A 15,203-nucleotide genomic window follows, 5' to 3' on the forward strand; every position below is an offset into this window, starting at 1 on the left:
ATATACATATACATATATATATATACATATACATATACATATATATATATATATATACATATACATATATATATATATATATTTTTTTTTAAGACAAGGTCTTGCTCTGTTGCCCAGGCTGGAGTGCAGAGGCACAGCCACACTCACTACAGCCTTGAACTTCTGGGCTCAAGAGATCCTCCCACCTCAGCCTCCCAAAGTGCGGGAACAGCAGGCATGAGCCACCACACCTGGCTGGTGACATACTTTTATTTGTATTTTATTTTATCTTTTTGAGACAGAGTCTCTGTCACCCAGGCTGGAGTGCAGTGGTGCGGTCATAGCTCACTGTGGCCTCCACCTCCCGGGTTCAAGTAATTCTCATGCCTCAGCCTCCTGAGTAGCTAGGATTACAGGTGTGTGCCACCATGTGCAGCTAATTTTTTTGTATTTTTAGTAGAAATAGGGTTTCACCATGTTGGCCAGGCTGGTCTCAAGTAGTCCGCCAGGCTCATCGGCCTCCCAAAGTGCTGGGATTACAGGTATGAGCCACCATGCCCAGCTGACATACTTTTAAATGTTAGGATCCCTTTACCTCTGTGTACCTGCACGTGAGCACACACCCCAACTGCAATAAGGAGCCCCTCCTAAAACACCCAAAAAGTTATAGAATATAAGAAGGTAGGACTTTTAGAGGGGAAATGAAGGGTTTTTTGGTACCAGGCTACTAAAGTGGAATATTTAAAAATAATAACCTATAAAGGTCTTTAAAAACTGTACACTATCTTGGAAAGTATGGGAATGGATTCTGCCTGAAGGGAGATGAATGAGGTGCCTGGTGAGGGCAGCACATCCAACACCTCCAATCAAAGCCAGTGGAGCCCCCATCTACCTAGCTCAGAACCCAGATCCCACATGGTCCTCACCTTTATGCTACAGGAAGTGCAGACAGCTCTGGAAGGGAACAGAGGAAAGGCAGTGTCAGCAGGGAGGAAACCCACGAAGAAACAGCTGAGAAACTCGCATTCCAGCCTCCACACATCCCAGTTCAAACCATCCTTGCCTTCTGCTTGATGCTTGGTTACTTCAGTGCTTTATTTTATTCCAAAATCTTGCTTTTCTTTATACTTAGGTATCCACCCAAAATATATGTGCCCCTCAGCATTCTCTTAGGAAGGCTGGCTCCAGGAGTTTTCTCCTACCAAGTTTTCTGTTGCCAAGTGGCAGGATATAGAGTAAGGTTGAAAAATAGTGGTGCTGGGCCAGACGTGGTAGCTTACACCTGTAATCCCAGCACTTTGGGAGGCCAAGGCAGGTGGATCACCTGAGGTTAGAAGTTCGAGACCAACAAGGTGAAACCCCATTCCTACTAAAAATACAAAAATTAGTTGGGCGTGGCTGCAGGCACCTGTAATCCCAGCTGCTTGGGGGGCTGAGACAGGAGAATGGCATGAACCCAGGAAATGGAGGTTGCAGTGAGCTGAGATCACGCCACTGCACTCCAGCCTGGGGGACTGAGCGAGACTCTGTCTCAATAAAAAAAGAAAAATAGTGGTGGTAAAAGTCCCTTTTAAGCAGATTTTGTTTCTGAACTGAGGCATGATGGGTCACATACTTTTGGAATGTTTAAAACAAAAACCTATAAGGGTCTTTAAAAACTGCACACTGTCGGCCGGGCACGGTGGCTCACGCCTGTAATCCCAGCACTTTGGGAGGCCAAGGCAGGTGGATCACGAGGTCAGGTGTTCAAGATCGGTCTGGCCAAGATGGTGAAACCCTGTCTCTACTAAAAATACAATAAATTAGCCGGGTGTGGTGGCGGGTGCCTGTAATCCCAGCTACTCGGGAGGCTGAGGCAGAGAATTGCTTGAACCCAGGAGGCAGAAGTTGCAGTGAGCCGAGATCATGCCACTGCACTTCAGCCTGGGTGACAGAAAGAGACTCTGTCTCAAAAAAAAAAAAAAAAAAAAAAAAACCTGCACATTGTCTTGGAAAGACATCTAAGATTCCTTCTAAGATGACGCATAGACATTGGTGTGTGCCTGACACTACTCACCGTAAAAGCACCATGGAAGCCAGAGGGGCCTCAACTGAGATGCTCAGTTTTAAACAGTGAGTCAATTTTGTTTTAATCCCTGTATCTGATTTCAAAAATAAATACCTTATGAAAAATTCAAGGCTGGGCGTGGTTGCTCAAGCCTGTAATCCCAGCACTTTGGGAGGCAGAGGCGGGCGGATCACAAGGTCAGGAGATTGAGACCATCCTGGCTAACATGGTGAAACCCCGTCTCTACTAAAATACAAAAAAATTAGCCGGGCCTGGTGGCGGGCGCCTGTAGTCCCAGCTACTCGGGAGGCTGAGGCAGGAAATGGCGTGAACCCGGGAGGCGGAACTTGCAGTGAGCTGAGATCGCGCCACTGCACTCCAGCCTGGGCGACAGAGTGAGACTCTGTCTCAAAAAAAAAAAAATTTCAAGGCTGGACGCGGTGGCTCACCCCTGTAATCCCAGCACTTTAGGAGGCTGAGTTGGGCGGATCACCTGGGATCACCTGAGGTCAGGAGTTGGAGACCAGCCTGACCAACATGGAGAAACCCCATCTCTACTAAAAATACACAAATAGCCAGGTGTGGTGGCACATGCCTGTAATCCCAGCTAGTCGAGATTGTGGCATTGCACTCCAGCATGGGGAACAATAGCGAAACTCCGTCTCAAAAAAAAAAAAAAAAAAATTCAAACATGAGAGAATTAAAATTTGGACACTACATCCTCAGAAATGATCCCTGCTAGTAATGGTTTCCATCCTCCAGGCTTTTCCAAGCATATATCAACAGAAATGTACATAATTTTACAGATAAAATGAGGTGATTTTTTTTTTCCCAGACAGGGTCTTGCTCTGTCACCCAGGCTGGAGTACAGTGACACCATCATAGCTCACTGCAGCCTTGACCTCCTTGGCTCAAGTGATCCTCCCACCTCAGCCTCCCAAAGTGCTGGGATTATAGGCATGAGCTACCATACCCAGCCTTACTTTATTTATTTATTTATTTTTTTGAGACAGTCTCCCTCTGTCACGCAGGTTGGAGTGCAGTGCTACTATCTCAGCTCACTGCAAGCTCCACCTCCCAGGTTCAAGCAATTCCTCTGCCTCAGCCTCCCGAGTAGCTGGGACCACAGGCGCCCACCACCAGGCCCGGCTATTTTTTTCTATTGTTAGTAGAGACAGGGTTTCACCATGTTGGCCAGTTTGGTCTCGACCTCCCGACCTTGTGATCCACCCACCTCATCCTCCCAAAGTGCTGGGATTACAGGTGTGAGCCACCACTCCCGGCCCCAGCCTTACTTTTTTATTCAGTCTGGGAAACTCTAGCTTTTACTTGGGTTGTTTAGATCATTTACAGTTAATGTGACGGCCAGGCGCGGTGGCTCAAGCCTGTAATCCCAGCACTTTGGGAGGCCGAGACGGGCGGATCACGAGGTCAGGAGCTCGAGACCATCCTGGCTAACACGGTGAAACGCCGTCTCTACTAAAAAATACAAAAAACTAGCCGGGCGAGGTGGCGGGCGCCTGTAGTCCCAGCTACTCGGGAGGCTGAGGCAGGAGAATGGCGTAAACCCGGGAGGCGGAGCTTGCAGTGAGCTGAGATCCGGCCACTGCACTCCAGCCTGGGGACAGAGCGAGACTCCGTCTCAAAAAAAAAAAAAACAACAGTTAATGTGATGCTAGATAAGTTGTGTTTAAGTCTGACATCTTGCTATTTGTTTTCTTTTTGACTCATTTCTTTGTTCCCCTTCTTTTCCTACCTTTTTTTGGATTAATTAATTTTTATGGTTCCATCTTATCTCCTTTGTTGGCTTATTAGCTGTAACTGTTTTATTTTAGTGGTTGCTTTAGGACTTACGGTATACATCTTTAACTTATCACAGTCTACCTTTAAGTAATATTTGTATTGCGTATATAACACCTTACTATACCTTATCATAGTGATTCACCTTATCATAGTGAACCTTAAAATAGTGTACTTCTGGCCAGGTGCAGTGGCTCACGCCTGTAATCCCAGCACTTTCGGAGGCCGAGGCGGGTGGATCACGAGGTCAGGAGATCGAGACCATCCTGGCTAACACCGTGAAACCCCGTCTCTACTAAAAAATACAAAAAACTAGCCGGGCGAGGTAGCGGGCGCCTGTAGTCCCAGCTACTCGGGAGGCTGAGGCAGGAGAATGGCGTGAACCCGGGAGGCAGAGCTTGCAGTGAGCCGAGATGGCGCCACTGCACTCCAGCCTGGGCAACAGAGACTCCATCTCAAAAAAAAAAAAAAGTATACTTCCAATTTTCTCCTCTCCCTGGCCTTAATGCTAACTATTGTTATCAACACTACTTATACATGTGTTACAGAACCCACAATACATTGTAATTAATTTTGTCTTGTTTTTTGCCTGCCTGGTAATCTTTCATTAGATGCCAGACATTTTATCTTGCTGAATACTGCTTTGTTTTTTTGTTTGTTTTTAAAAAAGTCTTGTTCTTGAGCTTTGTTCTCAGAATCAGTTAAGATATTTGTGAACAGTTTGATCCTTTCAGGTCTTGCTTTTATGATTTATCAGTCAGGCCTGGAGCAACACTCACTTTGGGATACTTATTCCACATTAGTGAGGCCAGGCCTTCGTGTGCATTCCGGTTACGACATTTCTGGCTGTGGCTAGTGGAAACAGATGTTATTCATTCCTGGCCCTGAGCACTGTTCCTTCAGATCTTTATAACAAGGGAAGGTAAATTTTTTCTGTAAAGGGCCAGAGAATAAACCTTTTAGGCGTGGCTGAGCGAGTAACAAATGGGTATGGCTGTGTTCCAATGAGATTTTACTTGCCAAACAGGCAGAGGACCAGATTTGGCCCATGGCTATAGTTTGTCAATCTCTGCTTTAGGATAAATGTTTTGCAGCCTTCGGTCATTTCCTTCAGAGAGGGGGGCCTTCTCTGAAGCTTTCTCGGCGCAGCCCTCTCCTCTGGAGTTCTGCATGGGGGATTCAAGCTGCTGTTGTCTCCCTGGATTCTCAGCTTTATCTCCTCCATTCGGGGAGTCTGGCGGCTGTGGCTCATGGCCTAGAAGCTCTGCAGGCAATGACTGCGGTGATAGCAGGCCTGCCCTGTTGTGTTTCCTTTCTGTTGCCTGCTGTCCAAAGTCTTGAAAAGCATTGTTTCATATCCTGTTTGTTCTTGGCTGTGGAAGATGCCTATTACCCCATCTTGGCTGAAACTGGGCGTTGCTTAGCTATTTAAATTTCATTTAATTTAAATAAAATTTAAAATTTAACTCCTCATTCAACTAACGATATTGGTGGACTCATCAGCCATGGAACATGCTAGAACATTCCTGGAGTCACAGGAAGTTCTGTAGCCAGCACTGCCCAGAGGCTGCTCACCTCCTCCTTCCCTTGTGAATTGGCAGCTCAAGGGAAGGCTCACCTCTTGCAGAAGAGACAGGTGGGCGGCCATGAGAACAGCGGGAACTTGGCCCGGCAGCAGCAGCAAATCTGTCAGGAAAGACCTGATTAGAGCCCGGCTTTGTCCAAAGCTCCCTGGGTCCTGCCCTGTCCTTGCTGCCCCTCAGGGTTCCCAACCAGATCATGAGCAAACAGTCCCGGGATCCGCCCCCGACGCAGCAGGCAAGAGAGCAGCCCCACGTCTAGGCAGCCTCACCTTCCCCTTCTTCAGACTGCTGAAGAGCTCTTTGTTCTGCAAAAACTTCTCCATCTCGGCCTTCACCAGCACACGGCGCACGTCCATCACCTCTTCCACAGTCAGTGCAAGGCTCTCCACGGGGTGGCTGAACTCCTGGGGGACGGGGCAAGGGGCTGTGCTCACTTGGCCTCAGGTAGAAAGTCTTCCATGCAGGAGTCTCCCCCAGCTTGCTCTCCTTCCCTGAGGACCCTCACACCTTCCTGGCCTCAGCCTAAACAAGCCCTCAACCTTCTAAAACACTTGTCCATCAGCCATCCATCCCCATGTCTTTGATGAGGCACTGCTGCTGCAGGCTAGGCCTCCCATGACCAGCGGCCCCTGCCAGCCAGCCCAGCCTTCACTGGCCATGCTCCACACACACTCCCCTCAGCCCATGTTTGTTCAAGGTGTCCCTCCCTGCAAACGCACTATGGGCGGATCCACACCAGCCAGAGTCCATCTCAAATCCTCCCTCCCTGAGCAGCTGATGTCCTCTCATCCAGAAGGTCCAGGAGCCTCCAACAGACCACCTCACTCCTGGGGCCCAGCTTGTATCTACCCATCTGCACTCAGCACACCTCCTGTGTCCTGACCACCGATTCCTGGGGCCACATTATGATGAGTGTGTCCTGTTTTTGCCTCCCTGTGCTTGGCATAGAACTTGACACCTGATCTCTCTAAGCCTCAGTTTTCTCTTCTGTAAAATGGGGCTGGATTTCAGCTCCATCGAGATGACTCATGCCGGCATAGCGTTCACAGTGTCAGTCGTTACTCTGCTGAGGCAGGTGGGCACCATCTATGAAGGCGCCACACACAGATGGATTTGGACCATGTTTTCTGCTTTGGATTTGCAGTGGGTTATCCTGTCTAGAGCTGGGAACACACGCTCCTGTCTGGCACTGAGGGGAGCTGAGGTCCTTGTATTCGTTCCTCACTCTGACCAGAGGCGCCCAGGGCTTTGGGCTTCTGTTGCCAATTGCCTGATGGTGCTGTTTCCAGCTGAACAGTTCACCTGAGATGTCAGAGATGTTACACCAACAACGTCCGTGGCCAGGAGCCCTCACGTCGGGTGCAGAGAACAGCTGCCTGCTCCCCAGGTGAGGCTGTGAGCCCAGGGCAGATGGAAGGCCAGGTTCTGTGATGCTCAGTAGCCCCCCTTCAGAAAGCCCTTCTGAGACTTCAGAGCTAAAGAACCACTCATGTGACCTGTGGTCATCTTAAATGCGTCCTCTAATTCCTTAAGAAGTGAGCCTTCGGCCGGGCGCGGTGGCTCAAGCCTGTAATCCCAGCACTTTGGGAGGCTGAGACGGGCGGATCACGAGGTCAGGAGATCGAGACCATCCTGGCGAACACGGTGAAACCTCGTCTCTACTAAAAAATACAAAAAACTAGCCGGGCGAGGTGGCGGCGCCTGTAGTCCCAGCTACTCGGGAGGCTGAGGCACGAGAATGGCGTAAACCCGGGAGGCGGAGCTTGCAGTGAGCTGAGATCCGGCCACTGCACTCCAGCCCGGGCGACAGAGGGAGACTCTGTCTCAAAACAAAACAAAACAAAACAAACAAACAAACAAAAAACAGAAGTGGGCCTTCATTCCCTCCCTCCCCTTGAGAATAGGCTGGACTTAGTGACTCACTCCTAATGAGTTGAGACAACGTGGCACTTCTGGACTTGGTCACAAATACTCAGTGGCTTTCACTGTGGTCACTCTTGAATCACATGCTCTGGGGGATGCCAGCCGCCACCCTGTGGAGATCGCCAAGCAGCCCCGAGAGAGGCCTGTATACACAGCAGGGGACTCGCGTCTCCTGCTCACAGCTGGCTAAGGACGCCACTTCAAGTGGTTCTTCCAGCCACCATTTGAGCCTTCAGTCGAGCCTGCAGGCCCCACTGCCATCCTAACTGCAGCCTCACGAAAGACCCTGGGCCGGAGCTACACAGCGAAGACACTTCCGGAGTCCCAACCCTCAGAAACTGTGTGAGATAATACATGTTTGTTATTTTAAGATGCTACATTGTGAGGTAACTTGATGCAGTGATATATAGCTAATCCTAGACTAATGAGGCAAGCCCTGCGTTTCGGTGGGGGATACGAACAGTGCCTTGCGTTTATATAAGGCTCATAGTTCTGAAAGCATTTTAACATCTGTTCTCATCTGAGCCTCTTGATAAAACCTCAAATAGTGACAGCAACCACACCGTTCACATCCCTCCAACACCTGCATGCTGCCAGCGTGGCCCACGGCCGCACACTCCCCTTACCTCAGTTGATTAAATCATACACTAGAACTCCGGTCTACGTGGCCTCAAGATGTCAGCAAAGAGGAGCTCCTCACAATTACAGGTCAGATATGAAACCGAGGGGAGAGGGGCTGAGCAGTACCCTGGCGGCGTCACGGCCAGAGTCAAGGTCGCGACCCAGTGAAGCCCCCTCACACTGACCTCCAGGCACACAGGACGCGCAGGTTCGCGGTCTGCCCTAACCCCACACTGAACCCTTCAATTAGGGACGTCCCTTGCAAGGTGGCTCCAGGCTCCGGGGTCGCAGTGCCGTTCGGCCCCAGCAGGCGGCAGCAGAGACCTCTGCCGCGGGCAGCAGCTCCGCCACTGGTGCCCCGAAGACCTTCAGACCACGCCCCCCAGACTGGCGCTCGGACCACGCCCCCCAGACTGGCGCTCAGACCACAGTCCCCAGACTGGTGCTCGAACCACGACCCCCAGACAGGGGCTCAGACCACGCCCCCCAGACTGGTGCTCAGACCACGCCCCCCAGACTGGTGCTCGAACCGTGCTCCGAAACGCACGACCTCCCAGACAGGGGCTCGACCACACAGTCCCCAGACAGGGCGGCTTAGACCAGAGTCCCCAGACAGGGCTCACACCACCGCGCCCCTAGACAAGGAGCTCAGACCCACAGTCCCCACGACTAGGCGCTGGACACCCCCAGGCTGCGCGCTCAGACCACAGCCCCCCATGACAGAGGTCCGCCAGACCACAGTCCCCAGAAGCTGGCGCATCGGACCACGCCCCCCAGGCTGGCGGCTCGGACCAAAAACAGTCCCCAGACTGGCGCTCGGACAACACACTCACGCTCAGGGCTGGCGCTCGGTCCACAGTCCCACAGACTGGCGCTCGACCACGTCCCCCTAGGCTGGCGCTCGGACCACAGTCCTCAGACTGAGCTGCTCGGACCACTTGCTCCCCACAGTGCTGGCGCTCCAACGCCCACGCGCCAGACAGGTGCTCCAGACCCAGTCCGCCAGACTGGCGCTCGGACCCACGCCCAGGCTGCGCGCTCGGACCGACAGTCCCCCAGACTGGCGCCTCGGACCGACCGCCCCCCAGCTCGCTTGACGCTTCGGACCACGCCCCCAGTGACAGGTCGATCATGACCACTTATTGGCCCGGCAGACTTGGTCGCTCGGCACCACGCCCGACCCGAGTGCCCCTGGCCTCTAGACCACGCCCCGCCGGTGCCAGACTACAGTCCCAGACTGGCGCTAGTGACCCACGCCTCTCCCTCCTCAGTGCGTGGCCGCTAAGACCACACCCTCTCTCAGACAGGTGCTCAAGACCACAGTCACCCCCAGACTGGCGCTCGGAACCACGCCCCCCAGGCTGGCGCCTCGGACCACAGTCCCCCAGACTGGCCGCATCCGGACAACGCCCCCCAGGCTGGCGTCGGACCCAAAGCGGGTGGGACGGCCCGACCCAGACATGGAGCGCTCAGGACCACAGTCCCCAGACCGCGCTCGACCACAGCCCCCTGCAGGGCTGGCCGCTCGTACCCACGCCCCCCCCAGACTGGGTGCTCAGACCACGACCCCCAGACAGGGCCTCAGGACCACGGGACCTGCTCCAGACACGGCGCTCAGACCACAGTCCCCAGACAGGCGCTCCAGACCACAGTCCAGACTGGGCCCTCAGGACCACGCCACCCCAGGCTGGCGCTCGCCGACCCACAAGTCCCCAGACTGGCGCTCCGACCCACAGGATCGACCTGAGCCGTGGATGGACCGGACCCGGACCCCCAAGGCTGGCACTCGGACCACAGTCCCCAGTACTGGCGCTCGGACCACGCCCCCACAGCAGGCGCTCGGACCACGCCCCCCCAGACAGGCTCGGTGACCAACAGTCCCCTCAGACTGGCAACTCGGATCGTTACCGCCGGCGTGGTGTCGGAGCGCCTATCTGGGGATTGCCTTGTCTGGCACGACCCTTCCTAGGAGGGCGTGGTGTGAGCGCACGTATCTCAAGGGGGGCCGCCCCCCCCCACGTGCGGTGTCGAAGCGCGGCCCTGTCTGGGGACTTCCCGGTGGTCTAAGCGCGGCTTGACCACAGTCCCCAGAACTGCGCTCGGACTCACGCCCCACCCAGACTGGCGCTCGGACCCACAGTTCCCCCAGATCTGGCGCTTCAAGGACCCACGCCCCCCCAGGCTGTGTCGCTCGGACCAAGACCGCACAGACTGGTGGCCTCGGAACCTGAACAACGACCCCCCAGGACGGAGCCTCAGACCTCTACGACCACGCCCACGACAGGTGCTCACCACAGTCCCACGCCGGACAGGTTGCTGCAGACCACAATCCCGCCAGACCAGTTCCTGCGCGCTTTAGACCTACAGTCCCCAGACGCAGGCGCTCGACCACAGCGTGCCCCACACGCTATGACGGCGCCCTCACGACCAGCCCCGGGCGCGCGAAGCCCGCGCCACCCTAGACCAGGGGAGTATGCCCTCAGACTGCGCCACAATCCCACCCAAGATAGGCCGCTCACATCCACGACCTCAACCCCCAGACAGGCGCTCAGACCACAGTCCCCAGATAGGCGCTCAGACCCGCCCCCCAGACAGGCGCTCAGACCACAGTCCCCAGATAGGCGCTCAGACCACAGTCCCCAGACTGGTGCTCGGACCACGCCCCCCAGACAGGTGCTCAGACCACGCCTCCCAGACAACGCTCAGACTATGCCTCAGGCAGAGCCTCAGTACTGAACACCTGGCTGGCAGCGGGAAGGTGGGCGCAAAGACACCTCCTGGGTCGCCCTGGATGACAATTGCACCCTCACTCACCAGCCACAGGTGTTTGGCATCGGGGGTCATGGAGGCCTCGGGTCTGTCCCCCGAGGAGCCCCGGTTGCTGAGTAGGGGGTGGCTGGGGTCAGAGACGCTCGCAGGACAGGTACCTGGGGGAGAGCAGAGGCTCCGTCAGGACTGCCTGACAGGAACTGTGGTAAGGAGGACTGTGCAGAGGGGATGACAGAGATTGTGGAGGGCTCCAGGGGAACCAAGCAAAAGGTCAAGTGGAGAAGCAGCCACGCACTAGTTACACAGGTAATTCTAGCACTTAGGAGGCCAAGGTGGGTGGAACCTTGAGCCCAGGAGCTCGAGACCACCCTGGGCAACGTAGTAAGACCCTCATCTCTAGAGAAAAATATAAAAGTTAGCCAGGCGTTGTGGAGCACGTTGGTAGTCCTAGCTACTCAGGAGGCTGAGGCGGGTAGAATGCTTGAGCCCAGGATGTCAAGGCTGCAGTGAGCTATAATGGTGCCTCTGCACTCCAGCCCGGGCACCAGAGCAAGACCTTGTCTCAAAAAGAAGAAAAGAGTGAAGATTGTGGCTTCCACATTGGGACTTTTGTTGGGGCCCATGTGATATAGAGGGTCCACAGGACCCCTGAAGGGTCCCTGTGTCTGAGCCCCAGAACGAGCTGGTGTGGGCAGTCCCACAGCACCAGTGAGGCAGACTACAGATGGGTGGGGCAGGACCCTCCTCCCACAGTCCACACCTCACACTGGTGCTGGGGGTCGACCTCCCTCCCTCCACCAGCTCCAAGAGGCTGAGGCACAGCTCCAGGTGGGGGAGACCTAGGTTAAGCGAGAGGTTTGGAACTGGCCTGGCCTGGACCTCTTAACACTGGGAAGGGAGCCATAACCACCAAACGCGATTGTCCCAAGACTCTGGCCTCACACAAGCAGACAAGGAGGCCTGGCCGTGCCTGGTGGGATGTGGTGGGTGGGGTGACAAGAACCCTGAGTTGCAAGGGCTCTCTGTAAAGTTCAGCTCTCACGATGGTAGGAGCAGCCCTGTACAGCCAGCAAGAATCGTTCTGTGCTCAGCAGCGCGAAAAGCAGTTGAAGGAACCATGGCACAGGTTCCAGAGCCATGTGCTGTAAACCCAGCTGGTTCACTATGGACACACTGCTCCCTTCTCAGAGGACTAGAAGGGGTATCACTCATCAGCTCATCTAGTTAGCTATCTTTCTATATCCCAATGTTAATAATAATTATGTCTAGGTAATAGAATCATGAGAATTATTTTTAAATATTAAAAAATATTTTTACAATAAATATGCATTACTTAATAAGAAGTTCTCAAGTTAAAGGGAGATGCCTGCCTGAGGTGGTGCCCTCTTGCAGGCATGAGCTCCCTGGGTCCCTGGGAGCTGCCTGCTCAGGAAGACGTGGGCTGAGGTGGAGGGATGGGTGCCCACAGGACGGGTCAGGGCGGGGGCGAAGGGGGCTACGGCGGTGAGAAGCAGCACTTGCCCTGGTCTCGGGAGCTGGGCCTCCACACACGCGCGCTGCCAGCTCGGGGCCGTGGGGGCTCCGTCCCGCCTGGGGGCTGGGTGGCCGACTGCAGGCCGGAGGCCACCTCACTTCGGAGCTGGGCCAGGTCATGCTCTGAGAAGGAGCGGTCCCGTTTCAGCGTCACCTCCCCACATGGAGACTCTTCTTCCTGTGGACACACCAGACACGGCCCTGCCCTAACAGTGCCCACCAGTGCCTCCTGCCCATGCCTGGACCGAAGCAAATGACCCAGGGGTGCCGCTGGGTCTGCTGCGATGTGGGGCAGCCTGCACCCACTTCCCAGCCTGCCCGCCTCTGGGCAGTTCATGGCAAGCACCCTAATAACCAAGCCCTTCCGGAAAGTCCTGGAAATTGACAGGTCTAGTGTCAGATGGAGGCAAAGCCCTCTGGGATGGCCCCCAACAAGGCCATCACCAGCCCTTCTGTGAAGAGAGAAGCATTCCATTCACAGGGCAGCCAGGGTGGGCAGAGAACCTCGCTGGGACCACCTTTTCACATCAACTAGTGGGGGGCTCAGTTTCCTGGGCCTGAGACAGCGATGCACTTCCGCTGTCAGCCTTCCATCGTCTATGGGAGGAGGCAGCCCAGGCCCTCTCCCAGAGTCACCCTTCTGAGCGGCCAAAATGGCAGGGTCCCCGAGCCCCACAGGCCTCCTCCTAGGGCAGGACGTCAGTTTCAAGGGAGAGCCCCTGGACAGGGGACATCACACTCGCTGCTGCCCCCAGCTTAGCTGAGCCCTTCTCACTTCCTTGGCCCCCATCCTCCCATTCCTGGTCTCTTTTCAGGAATACTCATGGGTTCTGACCTCAGACGTGTTCATTTCTTCCATCTCGGCCAAGGTGGGCGCCTTGAGCAGCACACGGGGCCGCGGGCGCTGGGCGCTGCCCACAGCATCTGTGACCGACAGGTTGATGCAGGAGGTGGACTTGGCATCTCCAGAGCAGGCGTTGAGGATGCAGGGCAGAGACCCAAACCCTGGGGAGATGGGAGCCAAGCAGGACGGGCCAGTGAATGGGGAGATGGCAGGCAGGAGCTGACAGCTTTGTGTGCACCAGCTGGCTAAATTCCCTGACTTTGCAGAAGGGGAAACTGAGGGCTAGTCAGCCATTTAAAAAAATGAGGAACTAGGCTGGGCGCGGTGGCTCACGCCTGTAATCCCAGCTACTCAGCAGGCTGAGGCAGGATAATCACTTGAACCCGGGAGGTGGAAGTTACAGTGAGCCGAGATTGTGCCACTGCACTCCAGCCTGGGGGACAGAGCAAGACTCTATCTTAAAAAAAAAAAAAAAAAAAATGAACTCCAGCCTAGAGATCTGCCTAGTGTCTCAGAGGCAGAGCAGATGTAGGATTGGAGTTTGCCATCTCATGTAAGGAATGGTGCAGCACCGAAGGCTCTCAGTGACCTTTCACAAGGAGAATTAGGTCTCAGACATTTGAACAAATGCCTGTCTTGGGGCCGGGCGCGGTGGCTCATGCCTGTCATCCCAGCACTTTGGGAGGCCGCGGCAGGCGGATCACCTGAGGTCGAGAGTTTGAGACCACCCTGGGCAACATGGTGAAACCCTGTCTCTACTAAAACTACAAAATTAGCCAGGCATGGTGGCAGGTGCCTGTAATCCCAGCTACTCAGGAGGCGGAGGCAGGAGAATCACTTGAACCCAGGAGGCAGAGGCTGTGGTGAGCTGAGATCACGTCACTGCACTCCAGCCTGGGCAACAAGAGCAAAGCTCCGTCTCAAAAAAAAAAAAAAGAAAAGAAAAGAAAAGAAAACATTTTAAAAGTTTGCTTTTATTCTATTTTTCTTCTAAATGCTGAAATATGTCATACTATTATAAACTATGTAGACTGGCAAATACACGTCAAGTCCAGGATAACAGGGTATAAGATCATGTTAGGCGCGGTGGCTCACACCTATAATCCCAGCACTTTGGGAAGCTGAGGCAGAAGGATCACTTGAGTCCACAAGTTCAACACCAGCCTGGGCAACAGAGCAAGACCGTGTCTCTACAAAAACACAAAAATTAGCTGGGCGTGGTGGTGCATGCCTGTCGTCCCAGCTACTCGAGAGACTGAGGTGGGAGGATCGCTTGAGCCTGAGAGGTTGAGGCTGCGTGAGCTATAATGGTGCCACTGCACTCCAGCCGGGGTGATAGGGTGAGACCCTGTCTCAAAAAGAAAAAAAAAAAAACATAGGAAATTCCAATGGCCTTGTAAAGTTTTAACGAGATACATAAAAGTGATTTTTTTTTTTTTTGAAACTAGGTCTCACTCTGTCACCCAGTCTAGAGGGCAGTGGTACAATCATGGCTCACTGCAGCATCAAGCTCTCAGGCGCAAGCAATCCTCCCACCTCAACCCCTGGAGTACCTGGGATTACAGCCATGTGCCACCACACCTGGCTAATTTTTCTTTGAAATTTTTGGCAGAGATGAGGTCTCACTATATTGCCCAGGCTGGTCTTGAGCTCCTGGACTCAAGCAATCCTCCTGCCTCAGCATCCCAAAGTGCTGGGATTACAAGGCGTGACCTACTGAGCCCAGCCTCAAAATTTCTTATTTTTGGCTAGGTGCAGTGGTTCACACCTGTAATGCCAGCATTTTGGGAGGCCGAGGCGGGCAGTTCGCTTGAGCCCAGGAGTTTGTGTCCAGCCTGGCCAATAGGGTAAAACCCTGTCTCTACTAAAACTACAAAAAAAAAAAAAAAAAAATTTGCCGGGCGTGGTGGTGCATGCCTCTAATCCCAGCTACCCAGAAGGCTGAGGCATGAGAATCGTTCGAACCTGGGAGGCGGAGGGTGCAGTGAGCCGAGGTCGCGCCACTGCACTCCAGCCTGGGCAAAAGAGCGAGACTCCATCTCAAACAAATATATACATGTTATTTTAATTGTTTAATTTTTTTTTTTTTTTTTTTTTTTTTTTT

At 53.9% G+C, this 15,203-nt stretch overlaps 1 protein-coding gene across 3 annotated transcripts in view; it reads right to left on the reverse strand.

The window, feature by feature from the left end:
• SPIRE2 (spire type actin nucleation factor 2) overlaps positions 1-15,203 on the reverse strand; it is a 49,303-nt gene that overhangs the window by 2,718 nt on the left and 31,382 nt on the right. For 2 of the 3 annotated variants that reach the window (XM_017871201.1, XM_017871204.1), the window contains 6 exons: positions 13,091-13,260; positions 12,244-12,433; positions 10,768-10,880; positions 5,679-5,813; positions 5,445-5,512; positions 906-933 (listed from right to left, as the gene is read on the reverse strand). In XM_017871201.1, the coding sequence (XP_017726690.1) occupies positions 906-933; positions 5,445-5,512; positions 5,679-5,813; positions 10,768-10,880; positions 12,244-12,433; positions 13,091-13,260 (704 nt within the window). The remainder of the gene's footprint in view (positions 1-905; positions 934-5,444; positions 5,513-5,678; positions 5,814-10,767; positions 10,881-12,243; positions 12,434-13,090; positions 13,261-15,203) is intronic. The other variant, XR_001885403.1, reaches the window with a different exon arrangement.

This window comes from Rhinopithecus bieti, unplaced genomic scaffold (assembly GCF_001698545.2).
Source record: "Rhinopithecus bieti isolate Rb0 unplaced genomic scaffold, ASM169854v2 scaffold_1037, whole genome shotgun sequence".
NCBI classification, from domain to species: Eukaryota; Metazoa; Chordata; class Mammalia; order Primates; family Cercopithecidae; genus Rhinopithecus; species Rhinopithecus bieti.